The following is a 19,880-nucleotide window of genomic DNA, read 5'->3' on the forward strand; positions in this document are numbered from 1 at the left end:
GATATGGTTTAACTGTTCAAAGGCAATTATTTGTATGTTGATTTATGTTCGGCAAATATGCCTCCAAAATCTACAAAACAGTTACGGAAAAACAGTTAAAAGTGCGTTTTCAAGGTTAATTATGTGAAACTGAACTTGTATTCTGCAGTGGAACATTATCAAATATGATTATCATATGCGGAATCCGTCAAACATATACATGTAGTAAATACAGTCTTCAAGTGAAACTTTTCTTAAGTAAGTTCTCCGCAAAATGCCCAAAAAAGCAGAGCCGGAAAGAAAAATGTTGCTATCAAAAACATGATTATCAAGGATTGTCTACCACTTATTGTTGTAAATGGAGAGGACGTTCAAGAATTGTTTGGTTTTGTAGACTCAAATTATAAAGTTTCAACCTGCAATTCCATAAGATCTGACATAATGCAACTATTCATAAAGAATAAATAAATAGCTGTTACAAAATTGTAAATACATGTAAATTGGGGGACAGTTATGAACATAATTAAATGGTGTTTCTTTCTGATATTAATATCATGCAGTCATTTTAAGATTGTATTGATTATTTGCACAAAATCTCATAATTAAAATTTATGGCAAGCTCTCTCTGTTTTTATAAGAGGCACGCTTTAATTGTTTACCAGTCAAAGGTCATTGACACGACATGTAGAAACAGCTTCAATTAACAGGTACATGTACTATCGTTATGAAAAGAAAGGACAAATGCAAGCGTTTGATATCCTGCTTTTAGATAAAATATGCAATAAATATTATATTAATTTTGAAATCAAATGTATTGGATAAATGTAGATGTACAATATTTATTTTACTACGTAAATGCTTACGATTCAGAAATTCGTTGTATAATGGTTATAGCGTAGCTTAAATATTGTACAACTAGTATATAAAAGACAAATAGTGAAAATACCATGAAAAATTAATTTGAATTTCAACGAATATTCGACTATCGTTCGAATAAAGCCTCCGACTATTCGACTAAGCTGTCCGAATAAAATTGACATCCCTAATATATATATATATATATATATATATATATATATATATATATATATATATATATATATATATATATTGATGATTATGAGCATTTTAATCCAGTTTTAAATTGACTTAAATATCTAATCTTTTAAATAATGCTAATTATTAATTATACTTTTATAAAAAAAAATTCCTTCTCAAAGTCCCCTTCCACTTTACCCTGGTAAGAAGGGGGGCAACAGTACAACCTGACTAACAAAAAATTTTTCAGAAATGCTATACATTGATTCAGAGATTCACATAAATTTTCGGTAATGATTTATAAATATTTTCAGTATTGATAAAAAAAATTTCGGTAATGCATTATTGATTTTCAGTAATGCAAACTACGCTATAGCTTTAGATTAACGGTGACCTGATAAACGTATAAACTTCTTTATGTAAAGAAAAATATTGTCTTGTATTCAGACTCGTCAAGTTAGATGGGGATTCAAGGTTGAACATGGACAGGTACACAGTATTAAATGGGATATGATCACATCACAAGATATTTGTATATGTATCAGAATATTTAAGTATATTCACTTGAAAAACTAGCATGAAGAGCATTATTAAGTAGCCTTAGTTTTTATTTTGGGTAATATTTCATACATAATTTTTTTTTTTTTTTGTAGCAACTAGAATATATATATTCAAAGTATCAAAGAAAGTTTTGATAGAATCAGCATGCAATTTTTATTCCGAGAATATAATGTGTATAGTCTCTTTTTTTTCTTTTTTTATGATATCCATACCATGAAATGAGACCCAGGTTTTAGAATACTAACTAAATACAGAGCCTATATATTCACATTTTTCCTTCCAATAAGCCTTATAAACTACAAATTATTTTTTGCATGTTTCAACATCATTGGATCATTTAGAATCACATTAATTGATTATAAAACACAACATTGAATATCTTCACTGGTACAAAGTCTGATGATTTTTGATAAAATCATAAGAAAAACTTTATGTTGAAAGTTTCATTTATGATGCTGATGACTGAATACTTTATGTATATATTTATTGGCTGTTTGTTCCTTAGGAATATGGGTATAAAGATATGCCCCAGGCCTATATGATGGTAGGTTGCACATGACCAACATGTACCCATGCAATACATGTATTAAAATCTAGTGTGTGTGCACTGAGTGAACCTTTCCATTTTTCTCATATTCATTCAGGTTGCTTCAACTCTTCATCCATGCTCCTCAAACTCAGCTAGAATAAACAGAAGAAATAGTTAGCTTGTAAATGAGTTCATACGTATATAAATTTTAATGAACAACTTGAAATTTTTTACGTAACTTGCAATTGCATGGACAGGTGATGGAATTATAGAATTGTTATCTATGCCAGTATTTATATATACATGTAATCACTAGTATGTAATAACAAAAGTTTAGTACAGAGTATGTACCAGAATTATATCCACACTAAACAGGTATCGCATTAAGAACTGGAAAAAGGAATGATTAACTGGTAAAGGAGCTAGAGCTTTCACTGATATGTGAGACAATGATTGAGAAAAGTGGTCCAAGATTCTTGAAGAAGGCTGTAAAACATGTTGAATCATGAAAAACTACATGTTCTAGCTGCCACTGTGCATTTGAATTTTTCATGATAATATTAATTCACAATTTCTGAAACCCTGTGTGAAGTTTTCACAGAGTTTTTCTAATTTAATATCTTCCATTTTCCATGATAAAATCATATGATACATTTAATTTTTTTTTATCTTCCATGATTATTCAAGCCATATGATACATATTTGTATGGTTTTTTTGATCAGATAAATTTCTCAGCCTTTTTTCAGGTACATTTGTACTGAGAGATTATATTTTCTTTCTTGTTGTGAAAAATTTGTCTCTACTTGATTTTCAGGATCGATCCCGCTCTCCAATCCCAGTGCCTGTATCCCATAGGAAGACAACTGTATCCCCACCCCCGGGGCATAGGGTCATGCATACACCACAGAGACCCACATCAGCCCGGGCCTCTCCTAGGAGATCAACCAGTCGCTGTGATTCTCGTCCCCAGTCAGCTCACCCCCAGAACACCAGGGGAGATGACGCTGAGGAATCCTCCCACACAACCCCCGCCCCTGACGAGTCAGCCCAATCCACAGAGGCAATCGAGGTTCCAGTCCAAGGAGATGCATAGATTCCAACTTATATCTCTAGATAGCAGTGTTATATTATTTTTGTTAGAAGTTTTCTCCTCTCTGTTGTATATACATAAAGTACTTTTCCAAATGAAAAGTTTTTTTTAGGGTGACAAAAAAAACTTCTGTAAAGGAAAACAGCTACAGCAAATGAAATTCAAGAACCAAAGCCACATTTATAGAAATTTAGTACAGTTCACCATAAGGCACAAAACAGGGGGCAAGACATAGTGGCATTTTGTAAAAGTATATTCATTTTTTGTGTATTTGTATGCACCACTTTCACTATGTGCAATTTGTAAATATTCTAGCCATGTTAATTTATTACTGGTATATGACAGCATTTGAAATTTTGTATTTTTTCTCAGTGTAAAAAGGAGATAAATTTGTGATAAAAATTTTTGTGCAGGGTTGAATTCTGCAATAGAATTATTTTCTATATTACATTTAATGTTCACAATATAGAATACTTGTAATTGCACATCTAAACTGTATTGTTAAGCATGTCATATTGTTAAATATTTCTAGTGATTTAGTTTTTATATAATAATTAAATTCTTTGTTTGATTTCTCTGTTGTTGAATGCAATACATGTGTTGTTTCCTAGTGAAGATCCAGTCATTTGTATTTTTTTTAGTCCACAAAATTGATTTGAATTGAAAATGGATCGAGAAAAAAAGCCTGTGATATTGTTTTTTATACACTTTTAGTTAGATATTTTGGAGATATTTCCTATACACTGTTTTATTTAAATCCATTATTTTAATTGAAAATTTGTAACAAGAATTCCATTTTTCTCTCGGGGGGGAACATGTTATCTTTTTTCGCTCAATATTTCATTGGTGCTGTAGAGTAAAATAAAAAAAATCCTATATACGTAAGTGTGAAACAGTTTTCTTATTGGCATGCTCAAACTTTATTTTTCCCTTGTACCGAGTACCAATATAATATTCCTAATATCATATACATTTTTCTTAAAATAAAAAATTGTATTCAAATTTAATTTTATACATTTCTTTTATGCCTGGCATTTGAAAATATATCATTTAACTTAATTTTGTCAAATGAATGTGTGGAATAGAAAAAAAAAAAAACTGTCATTATATATTTTGTTTTAGAATCAGATGAATTCTCAGAATCGGATAATTAATTAATCAAAATTAAAATTTTGTTGTATTAATCAAATGTACTTAATATGCACCTAGATTGAAGAGTGTCTCAGTGATTCCGTCCAAAATGTAGACTCAAAATGTGCACAAGCAGTATTGAACAGTATTTATACATCTTCAGTCTTTGTTGATCTATATTCTGCTAATAAAAAAAATTATTTCTAAAATTAGGTTTTTGTTATTTTTATCATCAAGCAAAATTAAAATTTTAAATTGTTAGTTTTCCTTTTGTAACCAACCCCAAATATTGCCCCCAATACTATAGGGTTATTGAACTTTGAATATATTGGTGAATATTGGCATGAATTATATTTACAAATGCACAGGCTTGCTAGTGCCAATATTCACTGATAAAAGTTCTATAAATTGAAATCTTTATTATATGTATAGCTTTAACATTTCCTTATTGTTTTGTATTGATTTTTTGTCAAAATTATCAAATTTAATGAGAACTGTTCAGTCTTGGTATCAACAGTTAAAAAGTGCAATATCAGCATCTGCAAGAGTTCATTCTCTGCATATATTATTCCAAAAGCCCTAGATTTTCTTATCAAGGATTTTATTGAGGCTCATGGGCAATACCTTAACCAATATAAATCCAAATTAATTATTGCTGCAATCTCGTTTGGAAAAAAAAATGTCAAAAATTCTGTATCAAAAAATCTATCACTTAATTGGTTATGCACAGCAGGGCTTTCGATGTTGATTGGTCATATTCAGAATGATTCAGCTAGGTCATAAATTTAAAGGTACTGCAAACTCACCATTCACTATAAATTGCTAAGATACTGAACACTAAAATTCTCTAGAATTTTAGTAGTTATATTACAGAAAATTTTATTTGCTATTTATCAAAAACAGATATTGCTGCTTTGAGCAAATATTTCCATATTGACTGTTAAACAAAATTAGAAACTTGCTAACATGAAAACATTTAGTTTTCAGCAACAAAAAAAAATGAAATCCCCATTATGGTCAAGATGGTGAGTCAACAAGGAGAAACAGATAATTTTAATCTAGGCATTGAGCAAGTTACAAGTACATATATATATACATGTACATTTGCACTAGCTGGAACTTAATTACTGCCAGGTATTTTTGAGGAGGAAATTCTTCACTTATATAATCCTACACATAGACTTCAGCCAAAATTTTATATTAGACATTTAACGAAATGAAGGAATTTTCTAGACCAAATACTTCTCTGGAATTTCTTGTAACATCTATTGGTGTCAGAGTTATTCCCCTTTACGTGTTGACAACCAGAGTATAGTGCACTTTAAATGTTAATTTTTTTTCCATCAAGCTCTCTGTTTGACTTGTATCAAGATCTTTCATTTGTATTTTTTGCTCAAAAAGTTGACCACATGGCAGATCATTCCTTACTCAGCTTGTGATACTTATCTATACATCAAATCTCCCTTTCCCTTAGTCATGCCTGCTTCACACAGTAAGTTCAAAGGTGCATCAATGTTTAAGATAAAATAATTTAATTTTGTTTGTATTCTAGCCTGTGATTGGTTAATATCCAAAAAGGAACACAAATTATTTCTGTATAACCTGGTTTGGTATGGGGACACCCCCCCTGACAACCAGCTGAATCGTCTGTATCCATGCAATTCTCTCATTTCCAGTCCTCGGGATTCATGGAAAATTCCAGATTTAATAAATGTACCTTTAACTTCAAACAATAATTCGATCTTACCACATGTAAACAAACAACAAAGCTGCTAGGCCTATGTATCAGTTTTTACCTCCCCTCACTTCCCATGACTTTCGTTACTACGGTTGTATTATTGAGCGGCAAATTTGAATTAATAAAAAGCAACGAAATTTTACACCCATAGTTATTTAATGATTTTAAAATTAAATTATAAGGAATGACTCTAATTCTTGGCCAAATTATTCGAGTATAACCTGGTTTCGGTCAGTTTACGCTGTTTTATAATCCGCTTTGCGGATTATAAAGCGTAAACTGACCCAAACCAGGTTATACTCGAATAATTTGGCCAAGAATTAGAGTCATTCCTAAATTATGCACAAGGAAAGCTATACAGTTACATCACATATATGTATCAATAGCTGTGATTTTCTGCCTCCAGAAATATTCTACTCACAGTCTGGAACATCATGCTTAATGATGTCAAAACTTTAAAGATAAATGTACGTGTAAGTTTCAGGGAAAGACACAACATTCAGAAAAATTCAAAAGGTTCACTTTCAGACTTTTATTTTTCTTTAAATATCTAAAATAATTATATATAAGTATTTTAATAAAGTCATACTTTTGTAAAGAAGAAAAAAAATATACTGAACATAAAGTTTATAAATTAATACATCACAATGTGCTACATGAAAGACAATGGGCATTTAAAATAAAATGTATCAGTAAGGAAGATATCACAGAACATCTGCAATCGAGACATATACTGTAAACCAACTTTTTATCCGTGTGCGAGAAATATTTCTGAGTTTCGCAACCTACTTTAACTTGCAAATATTAATCACTGAGAACCACTTATTTTGCTTTGTATTCCTCAGTCGCGAAAATTAATCGTCGCAGATTAATTGATTTCAAACTGACAAATCGCGAATAATAGTTGGTTTACAATAGTCAAGGTGTCAGGCTGATGTATGTATACTGTTAACGTACATAAATTAGCGCACTTGAGTCTTAAAAATGACATATTAGTTTTAATCATGTATTGGCGTATATACATGAAATAGCGAAGAAGGAGCAAAAAGGGCGCTAAATTATGAAAATCATTCAAATAAGTATGTTTGCAGTATGTGCAACATTGTTAATGAGCTTAAAGTAGCAATAAGTGCATATATACTGACATCAAAAGCTGACATATACACTTTAAAATTTGTTTAAAATATTAAGAATTCAGATGTATTAAAATTGTTATCAACCTCGAAATATTTTATATTCAATTTCATGAGATTTGATCCAGACAATGAATTTCTAACATCTTAAAACGTATATAATTTTTTAAACACACGTTTCTGGCCTGGCAATGACTAGCTCAGTACAATATTAAATAAACCAGTGACAGAAAAGTTCCCACTAACAGTCAGTAAAGCTTTTTACATTCAAACTCCCAATTTGTCAATAAACTGAGTTTCAGTCAAAATTGTCTGGATTCAAGCACTTGAGTTCAGCACTATGCAATTTCTCTCCTTCACATAACAGTATTGGTCTTCTTCAGCGGGGTCAGCCTTACAGGTTTACGATGGCTCCCGGCGGTCTGGGACTTAATTGGGATCTTATCCTTACTTCTTTCTCCCGCCTGGTCGTCAGCAGGGGGTGTATCGGGACTGCTGTAGGAGAAGTCCATGTTCTTTAAGGTGTCGGAAGTCATGTTTTCTGGGTTGTAGCCCTTGTTTAACATCCTCTGGCTCATAGGGAGAATTGTAGGGATTTGGATCTCCTCAACATCCTGTAAAATATTAATTGTTCTGAGATTCATAAACTAGACTCATTGAGAAATTCTAACATTTAACTTATATACAAGTTTAATTATCATTGGTTTTCATATATATTTCTCCTAATGATATAAATCCTAAATCAAATTATCATTTCTTGGAGGTTTAAAAAAGTTTTGAGTCAGACCATTTTTAGTCGCTTGGGAAAGGGCAAACAGACATATATAAACATGGCCATAACAATAAATATTATACTTTGAGTGTGATCGATATTAAGCAAAACAAACCAGTTTTTATTTTGACTGTAGTTCCTCACCAAATTTTGAACAAAATAATAAACTTTCAAATGAACCTTTATGATATACATTTATTATTGCTCTTTTATATGGAGTTTTCAAAAGTAAAATTAGAATAAGTATGCAGACCTTTGTATTTAGAGCCCTGTATGGTGAACAGATCTTGCCAAACTTGTGAATATCTTTGAAGTTGACATCTTTACTGAGTCTGTTCCTACGATCTATCCTTGATTCTTTGATAGTCTGTAGCTGTTGAGCAACTTTGGAACCAAGGAATGTCTACAAAATTCAGGACACTTGAATACTTTTTCACCACAAATCATCTCATACAGCATACATGTACATCATGTATTCTTCAATAAATGGATTTTTTTTATCTGAAGGGTTTTCCCCCTTTTCATCAAAATCTTTCCATTTGCCACTTACACAATCACTTGTCAATACTTGACTTTGTTTTGAAGAAAAATTCATAAGTTGAAAGATTATGCCCCTGTAGTGAATACCTGTGATCTTTCCACCCTGGGAGGGCCCGTTGCAAATGACTGAGACCGTATACCCAGATTAAAATCAGAGTCTATGCTATCTTCTCCTTCACCATTCAATTCCTCACCCTCCTGTAACAGTGATTAATGACACAATGCCATCACCAAAGTAAACTGTGCATGTTGTAAACACATCTTATTTTTACATTAAATGAATTTTCTTTTTTTAATAATTTCCTCTGAAAATCATCAGTCTTTTGTAAAACTTGACAGCCTTAATTTTTCTCCACTTTACTCAAAGAACAATAATGTGGACAACTTTCCATAATAATTAATCCAAAAACTTGTTTTCTTCTTGGTAAATTTTTAAGCATTACATGTATTTATATAATACATAAAGTAAATGCACAAATGACTTAGCAACTTTAAAAAATTTGGAAGCATGTGTACTTAAATTAATTTCCAACACATGTACATGTAAATATGAAACCATCACCATTTTCAAGCCAATCAAATAAACCTCAGAAAAGTACGTCCCACCAATGCAAAATACTTTAAACTAACAACACACAGTGTGTATGGCTATACTTTAACATACTAAATGGCAGCAACAATGATACCTGAAGTCGCTTTCCCCTTTCCCTACTTGGTCTCTCGATCTCCCCATTTTCCGTTGTTTCCCTGGAGACTCCATTAGCTACTGGAGTTACCTCCTCCTTTTCCACTTCACTGTTTGTCAGCGTTTTCATACTGGATACAGAGTCGTTCTTGCTATGTTTTCTGCTCTTTTTGCTATCTGCTGCTTACAAAATAATATTTTTTACTTTAATATGCAATATTCTATACTTTTATATACGTTCATGATGTAAAAATTATACAGAGTAAATCAATGTAAATACATGTATTTTGGCTCTTTACTAAAACAAGAAGTATGTAGATCACAATCTACCCTTGAGCATCATTAATTTTTGTCAATCTATTTTTGACAACCTATTTTTCACAAAGGGGAAAGAAAATATTCTCACATCAAAGATTTTACAAAGAGATCTGTCATGACCTCTGACCTATAAATATGGTTCAAGGTCACAACACACCTTTTACCCATGGCCACTCTGAGGATAAAGTTTTGGCCTGATAGGGCAAAGGGGACATTCTCTGAACAATGATTTACACAGAGATATATTTTGACCTATGACCTAGAATCTTGTTTCAAGGTCACTGCCAACCCATTACCAGTAGGCACTCTATGGGGGAGAGAAAATATGCTCCATACAAGTGATAACCGATGAATAGACTGATCACCATAGGGCAACTGCAGAACGGTGCGCTATTTATCAAATTATGTATAATAAATATGAAAGTATGATTTTAATCTCTGAATTTAGTTTGTTCACTTATCGAGTAGCAGTTCCCAAGATATTCCATTCAGATAAAATTTTACTTAAACATATAAAAGGATCTCTGCCCTGAAAATCAGCAATGGTTATTATACCATTTAAAGTGGCCATTTTGTTCAAATATCTGATGAATATCAAGCACATGATTGTTAAGATTTTGATTGGAAATCACTTATATGTATTGAAGAAAACTATGGTAATCTTTCATCCAAAATCAATAAAATCATCTTTTTATTGTAGCCAAAATGTGCACCAACTTCGATGAAAAAATGGTTTAATACATTGTACATGTATATTGACTGAAAAACCTCTACTGCTCTGCTTCTTCATAAAGAGTATGTCCTACTAAGCACTCAACCCTGGACTAATCAAGATAGAAATGTTTCATTCTTGGTCTTATTTCTTAAGAAGCAAACATAGCTTAACCAAATAAAGTCATATAAATTCTGCAAAGATGCATTTGTGAAAAAGGATGTCCTTCATTTTGGTTCAAGGCTGTGACTTACGTCTGTTTACAACCTACAGTTGTGCAAAGTAGAAGCTTCAATGACAAAGTAATTGAAAAGATAGCAATTTTGAACTTCCAAGTCATGTGACCTTGACCTTGAGTTTGCAAAATTGACCTTGAGTTCAGATTAAAGTTTATAGACAGATATAAAATGATCCCCAATCTCTGATCTATGCAGCATTAATAATTCAAAATGAATATACATGTACATATTGTATTTTGAGAGATCATCAGAGAAAAATTAATGCCTATATTTGTTCTTTTAGTCCAGTCAATTTAGTCCTAAAACACCCTAACCTTAAACAAATTGCAACAGAAATTATTCCAGTAGAATTTTGTTATTTATAATGTGCCTTTTGATATATCAAAACTCTAGAAAAATATATTTGTCCAAACATCACTTTTTTCAGTTTTCAAAAAACCCGATTTTTGTTCAAAAATGCCGATAAATCACTGTTTAAAAAGACACTCTATATATGCATAAAAATAGTTTTGCCATCTATATGATCTTGAATTTTCTTGATAGGTCATGCAGAAATGAATCCTGCACACTGAAACTGGTAATTATTTCATTAATTGTTATGAATTCCTGTTTCCATGGCAACGGAATTAATTGAAAAATAAAACTATTCCAATTCCTCAGTATGGCTTTGTGTAGGGATAAAGAATATGTAGCCATAGTAGGAATGACAAGTTTTATTAGTTAAAATAATTTTTTTAAAAATTATATATAGGGGACAATTAAGCACTCATCCCAGGAATTTTTATCAGGGGTGGGGGGTGGAGGGGGAGGGTTCATATTAAATATCACAGATGTCAAGTCTCGGAAGTTTTCTGACAAGCAAATATAAATAAATAAATAAACAAATAAGTAAAAGGAAATGAAAATAAATAAAATTAATTGCCTCAAACTTAAAAACCTTTTCAGAGGAGAAGGGAGGGAGGGGGGTCTCTTTTCATAATGCACACGACTTCTTGCCTTTTAAATAAGTGTCCCGGGGAATGGGTTCATAATGCACATGACTTGTTGCCATTTTAATAAGTGTCCTGGGGAAATGGGTTCATAGACATGTTTTTGTTACTTTTACATATAACCTTTTAACTCTTGAAAATCTCAGGGGGAGGGGGTCAGTCCCCCCCTTCCCGACAAATCTCCCTTTAAAGCAATGCATGCTTAGGACATTCATCTGAAATACGTCATATCTATGGATACGTATCACTTGAACGAAATCTTAAAAGTCAGTTTTCCCCATTGCTTTTATCTGAAAGGTTAATTAAAAGATATAATAAAAAGTAATATCGTAAAAATCCATTGAAGGTGCCACAGAATATCTAAAAAATAAATGAATGATAATCTTGAAACTGGAACTGGTTCTTCACCTAAATGTCAACCTCAATAGTATATATTCAAATTGCTTCTTTTTGTATTCAATATAATGTTCATTGATAGTTTTTATATCTCCTTTGGATTTATTTTGTAATTTGTGTGTGTGTTTCGGGGGGGAGGGGGGGGTATCACATCATTTAAGCTCTCGGCACTTTGAAGTAAACGTTGCAGGTCTTTAGGATGAGACTTTAAAAACCCCATTAAAGGCCCCATATCATGGTACATGTAGGCGTTGGCATGATAAAGAACCCTCACTGCTCAATAGCCCTAAGCGCCGTGTAAAGGTCTAAATTTCAAGCACTTTGCCGATATAATTATGGTGACGTTTCTATATAAGTGAAAAGTTCTTGAACCGGGCGTAAAACAACATACAATCAACCAATCTTCACAAGCGCTGCTTATAGAGGCTTAGATCTAGAGTCATTTTTATGACAATTAAATTACCTATCTGATCATTTTCTATGCTCTTTTAAGTGATAAATTTCATTTTTCGTGATAGGAAAATAGTATTTTTACAAAACTTTTCTTATATATGCAGGTGTATTTGGGATGCTACTTGGAAAATAAGTCGATAATGTTGTGTAGTTTTTAAAAAGCTGAAATGCACAAATCTATTACATAATAGGATGTGTTTAAAAAAATACAAATAATCCACAACGCCGCTTATTTCAAAGACTTCCTGTAAATTTAGATCCCGGCCCTCGTGTGACCCTACTTGGCTCCGGGGTTATGTTAAATAGAAACTAGAAGCGAAATCTGAATCAAAGTGACACAAATATAATATTTAAGAAATATGTTTACAAATTACAATAAAATATACTATACATAATAAGCATAATTATAGTGATTATGCACACCCCCCCCCCCCCCCAAAATATGAATAAGGCCATCATTAAAGTATTGTTTGTTTGCCCTCTCCTGATTCAGGGTAAAATTATTAAATCGGCAGGTAGGTAAGAAAATCTTTTTTTTCTAGACAATTTCAACATATTTGCTGACAGGATAAGAGGAATAAAAAGAAAAAAAATATGATGTCCTGGAATGTAAAAACAAAAAAGTTTTGAGTCGGGCCATTTTTAGTCAGTCAGTCGGGAGAGGGCAACCAAAAAATTTTTCCAAGATGGCCTAATCTATTTTTTTTGGAAATAGCAAAGTAGATCTCACTAATATAATCAATATTCTAAAGAAAAAAAAATCTTTAAACAAGGTCATACACCAAAATATAACTTTTACAACTGTAGGTAATAAAATATTTTTATGTTGCAAAAATACCACTAACAACTTTCCATAGAATATTTCCCCTAACGTTTCCAATATCTAATAAAAGAGAAGTAAACACTAATTTATACATGTTATATATGTGCACAAGTTATTATTAATTGGAAGATTGAATTTTTACAGAAATACATGATTAATACATAATTTCTTGTGATTCATAGACCTAATATTTGAAAGAAAGGTTCCTACATGCTTAAAAATTGTGATGCAGATAATGTAGTATATACTAAGGTTTCAACAATATATCGTTAAGTTTAGACATATATAAGATTCTCAGATCTTATATCTCCAGTGCATTGGTGAAATTTAAACCAAAGCATGTATACAAAATGAATTATAAATTTTATTATGCTTCTTTAAGAAGAAAAGTGATTTGTTTACAGTGGTTAAAATTGTCTCCCTTGGTGCATATGGTAGCACATTTCTGCAATACATATTTTATCAGACCAGTAAATATTTATTTCTGAAAAACACATCTTTCGCCTTTATATATTTTTCTAGAGTTTTTATATGTTGATTATAATACAATTTACTAATTATAAATAAAGAAAAAAATTCTGTTGCAATTTGTTTAAGGTTTATGACAATTTGACTGGACTATTTGGAATACATTTTGATTCTGGAAAAAATAAACAAACTTTTCTTTTTCAATACCCCCACTCTTATAATCCTCCTGCCATTTATTTTAAATGAACTGTTCATAAAATTCAGTGGTCATTAGAAATAAAACAGATCAACTTGCAGCAAAAACCCAAACAAAGGACACACATGTCAAAAATATTTACCATGCTACAAATAATTTCATTCAGACACTCTTAAACAATAAGTCCACATTTCACTCCCATTATCAGCAAAAATCCAATTTACCTCCCAGTGTTGATAAAATACATTTTGAAATTTCTGTGTAGCTTTTTATGGCATGTGCAATAAATTTTGCCACTATCATTTTGATTGTAATTTCACATGCCAATCAATATTTTTCATTATATGGACAACAAAGCAAATATCAACCAAGGCAAATTATGCAACTCAAGTAGAATTGAAGAGGAAGTGTTCCAATATTTACCTTCAAGCAAATAACAATGGTAAGGATTTTTTATAACGGTACACAATAAATGAGTTATCTCCCTCTCATTATGCTATGGCACATGAAAAATTGTTTAAGATCTATTGCATACCTGACGAACTAACAGATTTTGTGGACCAAGGAGTCTTTGGATGCATCCAGCTTGATTTATTTTTCAAGTTCCAAGACTTTTTCTGAAAACAAAAATAAATTCTGAATGATTAAGATGTTATTGTGAATTTGCAACAAAAAAATGATTCGTTCAATCCTTAATTTTCAACTTTAGACCAGAAGAGCCTTTGAGAGAAATTGACTTAAAATTAAGACAAGCCCTTTATGACATTTGTGAAACAAATGCTGGACAAAAGGAGCCTTATGTTTGGGCCACTTTATCAACAAAAAAAATAATATACTTGTACCGTAAAACATTAGTTACAACCTATATCTGAAAGGGAACAGAATCAGTCCAAAGAATTCAAAATACCCACCTGACCAAATGTTCCAACATAATGTCCCTCTGTTGACCAGAGTCTGGCTGCCTGATCCGTGGAGGCACTCACTATGTAGTTCCCGTCCTCATGTTCAATGTACTCCAGGCTCACAATACTTGAGTCGTGAGCTCTCCAGCTCTCTATTAACTCAGGACTAGTCTTTATTCTCTGTAACAAAAAGTCATACAGCTTTAAAAAACATTTTGTATATAGATATATCCTTCATGAAAAGTGTTTTACATAGAGATATATCCATCATTTCATGCATCTCACGAGGAAAACTGTTTTTCTCAATTTCTCAATAATTCTAGCATCATTGGAAACCCTGAGGAAGCATATATGAAATTAAATGGGTTTCTAACAATGAAGTTCTGGGACCCTCACCCTCTCTTCAGCATGTCTACAGTAGCCACTGATGTCCCATACTTTAATGTTGCCAGCCGTGTCCCCTGTATACAGAGTATCATTGGATGGGTCAGTACACAATCCTAGCACTGATTCGTCCTTGGTGTCAGGGGCATAGAAATATCCTGTTGTGGTATAAATTGTAACAATGATTAAAAATAAGGATCGTTAATGAACGATAAATGAATAAGCCATGCCGTTTCATATCAGCATGTACGTGATATAATTAAAAGTTAATTTCAACAGCAATATAAAAAGATGATTTTTCATCCTCTATAGCTCCCAACAAGCTTATTTATTCTTTTTTTTTTTTTTTTTTTTTTTTTTAATTCACATCTCTTTTACATTATTGTACATTGAAGTTAATACAACATGATGTGTTTTTTATAGAATAAATAGAGAGATAAAGGAGAGAGAGAAAAGAGAGAGAGAGAGAGTTAAGAAAAAAGCTGCTTCCATCTGTTCCACTGGGCATCAAACTTTTCCTTTCCACCATTTTTATACGAAATAAACTTGTGTGTTTCATAATAAAGATTCATTTGTGATATTGCAGCACATAAATTCAAAGGTTTCTCGGTACATCTTGCTGTATAAATATAATACTTAAGCCAAAGGATAATAGTATTTTGAATATCAGCATAATTCTCTATATAACCTAAAATAAAGGATTTTTTCATAATATTTATCACTACACCAGTCTTATCTTCAAGAAACATTACAAATTCTTCTAGAAATAATTGTATGTAATCACATTCCCATAAAAGGTGTTCTATTGTTTCTTCTGAGTGACAAAAATTGCAGTATTTAGAGTCATTTCTTTTAATTTTAAACAAAAATGAATTTGTTGCTAAAATTCTGTTTGTAATTCTATACTGAAACCATTGGAGTTTGCAGTCTTTTGTCACTTTGAAGGGTATTTTGTGAAATTTTTTCCATTCTTTATCATCAACCTGTAAAATCTCACTCCACTTTGTTTTACCTGTTGACACAGAAGAGTTTTGATTAAGAATTTCATAAAAACATTTGGATTTACGACATTTCATCACCTTGTAAATATTTGACATAACTAATGGATTTTCTAGCTTTTTGATAGGTTTGTCAAGACCAGAATTTTTTATCCAAAATTTAGTAGCATGAATAATACTACTATATTCTAAAAAATTAATCTTTATTTTTGGATAAGTATTACAAAAAGATTCAAAACTTAAGAGTGAGCCATCTTCATTAATAATATCATTAATCCGTCTAATGTTGCTGTCAAACAGTTCTTTATTATAAAAAGGCTTTCTCCCAATATGAATCATTGGATTATAAAATAAAGGCGAGTCACCAGTAACCTCAGACGTTTTCTCATGATTTTGTAATATTAACCAGGATTTGAAAACGTCTATCCAAAATTTATTTTTCAAAGTTTTCAGAAAAGTTGTGACATAATCAGTCCCACAGTTTATAAATTTCTCTAAGTTAAAATTTGGGATGAGGTGTTCCATGCCCCTATTTGTAAAAATGAGATGTCTTATCCAAAATAATTTCAAAGAAGATATAAAAGACTTAAGGTTTATCATTTTCAATCCCCCATCTTCATAGTTTTTAACAATAACTTCTTTTTTAACCCTGTGGATTGAATTATTCCATAAAAATGAGAAGAATGTTTTTTCTAATTCTTTACAGTATGATTCAGAGGGGTTTGGGATTGACATTAAAATGTGATTTAGTATAGGTAAAACTAATGTCTTAATAACTGTAATTTTCCCTATTGGAGTTAGATACCTTTTCCCCCATTGTTTAAGTACTGATTTAATCTGTACTAGCTTAGGATCATAATTTAGTTGTTGTAACTTATCCAGTTCCACATCAAAATGTATTCCTAGAAGAGTAAATCTGGTAGTTCCCCAGTTAAGATTGTAATTTGGCAGTAAAATTTCATTGCTAAACTTTTTGGAACCTATCCACACTATATGAGTTTTGGCATAATTAATGTGTAATCCAGATATTTCTGAAAAACTCTTTAGTGTTTCCACCAATGTTTCTGTAAGGGATTCTTTACTGCCATCAAGAATAAGAGAAGTGTCATCAGCTAATTGAGAAATCTTTTTTTCAACATTGTTCACAGTTATACCTTTAATATTTTTGTTTAATCTAATTTGGATTGCTAATATTTCTGCACATATAATGAATATATAGGGAGACAATGGGTCTCCCTGTCTGCAACCCCACTGGATGTTAATTCTATCAGAGAGATTACCACCTTGATTTATTGCAGATGTAATGTCTGTATTAAAAAGCGATATCCAATTCCTAATTGAGGGGCCAAAGTCAAAAAATTTTAGTGCTCCTTGAATAAAATTCCATGACAAAGTATCAAAGGCTTTTTCAAAATCAATAAGTAATAACAACCCAGGTATATTTTCTTCTTCCGTATAATGCATTATATCATATATTAACCTTGTATTTTCACCTATATATCTATTAGAGATAAAACCTGTTTGATCTTGGTTGATAATTTTGTCAAGGTATCTTTTTAGTCTATTTGCAATAGTGCCAGATGCTATTTTGTAGATGGTATTTAACAAAGTGATTGGTCTCCAATTCTTTAAGTATTGTCTTGGCTTATCGCCTTTTGGTAAAAGTGTAATAATACCATGTCTTTGTGTGATAGAGAGACTCCCACTCTTATAACTGTAATTAATAGATCTAACTACAAAAGAACCAATATATCTCCAAAACATCTTAAAAAATTCAGCAGAAAAACCATCAGACCCTGGGGATTTATTAGATTTCATTCTGTAAAGTGTATCTGAGGCTTCTTCCATAGTAATTTCACCTTCTATAGATTCTGCTTCTTTACTTGAAAGCTTTGGTATTTTTTCATTATTTAATTCATTAAATAAATCAGTATTTGGGTTGACTGCACTCTTTTTATATAGTTTTTCATAAAATAATTTTGCTTCCTTTAAGATTTCTGATTGGTCATAAATAACATTACCATAATTATCCTCCAATCTAGGTATAATCTTACTAGTAAAATTTCTAGATTCTAATGTGCAAAAATAGTGTGATGGTTTTTCACCTTCCTCAACCCATTTTGCTCTACTTCTGATATAAGTACCTTGCAATTTATGTTTTCTAATGTTCTCTAATTCTTGTTTTTTACTATAGAATTCATCAATATTATTTTCACAAACATTTTCTTCCAATAATTTAATATTTTCTATTAAATCTCTCTCCTTGTTTTCTCTTTTCTTTTTGATATATGATGCATATGAAATAGTCTTACCTCTTATTTCTAAAAGCAGAGTTTCTAAAAATAGCTGATCATTAACAGTGAAAGAAATATTTGTGTCTGGAATATTATCTATGTTGTCAAAGTTATACACTGGGATTGCATATTGTTTCTTAACCTCTAAAATAACATTTTTAATACAATCTAGATAATTTTCGTCATGAAGTAAGGAGTTATTAAACTTCCATAACCCCCTACCTTTCTTAAAGTCATTAAAAGCTATAGATAAGGATATTATGGAGTGGTCTGATCTATAACTAGCATCTATAGTGCACTTTTCTAATCCTGACAAGAGGGTTTCAGATATTAAAAAGAAATCTAAACGGCTTTGCTTCAATGGAGTTTTCCTTCTCCATGAATATCTACGCTCATTTTCATGCAGCTGTCTGAAAGGGTCAACATAACCATTATTTTCTATTATTTCCAAAACTTTATCTCTTGCCTTTGGATTATTTATAGATTTGTAATTGTAATAGTCCAAGTTAGGATTTAAAACTAGGTTGAAATCGCCACATAAAATAATATTACTACACTGCATATCATCAATATATTTTTGTAAGTTTTCAAAGAAAAGTGGTGTGTCATTATTTGGACCATAAATATTACATATCAATACTTCATGGCCCTCTATATATGCTTTAAGTAAAATATAATTCCCATCAACATCACCCTTTTCTGAAAGAGGTTTAAAATCAAAGTTACTGTTAACTAAAATTGCCACTCCCCTAGAGTTTGTAGAGTATGAGCTGAAAAAACACTGGTATCCCCACAAATTTCTTACTTCGTTTTCAACATCACATGAAAAGTGTGTATCTTGTAAACAATAAATATTATATTTTAAGGCTCTTAAATAATTAAAAACATCCTTGCGCTTTGCAATATCACCTAAACCTTGGCAGTTCACTGAAATAATTTTAACCATTTAGAATAGTTACAAGACGTTTACGAATTGATACCCATGGAAACAAACAATCGGAGCTCATTTTGAAACTTAAAAGAGAGAAAGAAAGAAGAGAGTAAGAGTACAAATATAACAATATAGATGAATTGAATTATTTCAGTAAAAAAAATCAACTGAAAGTCAAGCTGACTACCGTCATGGAGTTGTGAGTCACAGTTTGGAAGATTTAATGCAAGTTATGACCGGAAAAGCGTTTTGGTAACTATTGTCGAAGGAGGTATGGTCAGAATTTTTAATCCCGGATTTTTTTTACTTTAAAATCAATATCGTCAAGGATATCAAATTTCACGCGTTTCCCTTTCACATTCCCATACACCGATCCATTAAAGTACCAAGCTGATGATACACTTTCGTTATCTAACAGCCGTGCGATTAATTCACTGTTTTCCTTAGTAACATCGTCACCCAGTCGAACATTTCCAGGTGCTTCCTTGACCGCTGATCGATGCCGCATGATGTGTGCCTTTCTGTCGTTGTTCTTTAGTTTAATCAGAATTGGCTTTGGGGCGTTTGATTTGGATCCTGG

At 31.5% G+C, this 19,880-nt stretch overlaps 2 protein-coding genes across 9 annotated transcripts in view; one reads left to right on the plus strand and one right to left on the minus strand.

Moving 5' to 3' along the window:
- Positions 1-4,538, plus strand: part of LOC133190403 (glutamine-rich protein 2-like) — a 29,246-nt gene extending 24,708 nt beyond the window's left edge. For 4 of the 5 annotated variants that reach the window (XM_061326016.1, XM_061326014.1, XM_061326017.1 and 1 more), the window contains 2 exons: positions 2,084-2,122; positions 2,923-4,538. In XM_061326016.1, the coding sequence (XP_061182000.1) occupies positions 2,084-2,122; positions 2,923-3,201 (318 nt within the window). In that variant the 3' untranslated portion in view covers positions 3,202-4,538. The remainder of the gene's footprint in view (positions 1-2,083; positions 2,123-2,922) is intronic. The other variant, XM_061326015.1, reaches the window with a different exon arrangement.
- A 2,150-nt stretch (positions 4,539-6,688) lies between these two features.
- LOC133190404 (WD repeat-containing protein on Y chromosome-like) overlaps positions 6,689-19,880 on the minus strand; it is a 50,380-nt gene continuing 37,188 nt past the window's right edge. For all 4 annotated transcript variants that reach the window (XM_061326020.1, XM_061326022.1, XM_061326019.1 and 1 more), the window contains 7 exons: positions 15,090-15,235; positions 14,703-14,873; positions 14,327-14,408; positions 9,199-9,377; positions 8,600-8,710; positions 8,226-8,375; positions 6,689-7,814 (listed from right to left, as the gene is read on the minus strand). In XM_061326020.1, coding sequence (XP_061182004.1) covers positions 7,557-7,814; positions 8,226-8,375; positions 8,600-8,710; positions 9,199-9,377; positions 14,327-14,408; positions 14,703-14,873; positions 15,090-15,235 — 1,097 coding nt within the window. In that variant the 3' untranslated portion in view covers positions 6,689-7,556. The remainder of the gene's footprint in view (positions 7,815-8,225; positions 8,376-8,599; positions 8,711-9,198; positions 9,378-14,326; positions 14,409-14,702; positions 14,874-15,089; positions 15,236-19,880) is intronic.

This window comes from Saccostrea echinata, unplaced genomic scaffold (assembly GCF_033153115.1).
Source record: "Saccostrea echinata isolate AGI-Se365-2 ecotype Australia unplaced genomic scaffold, CSIRO_AGI_Sech_v1 ptg000022l, whole genome shotgun sequence".
NCBI lineage: Eukaryota > Metazoa > Mollusca > Bivalvia > Ostreida > Ostreidae > Saccostrea > Saccostrea echinata.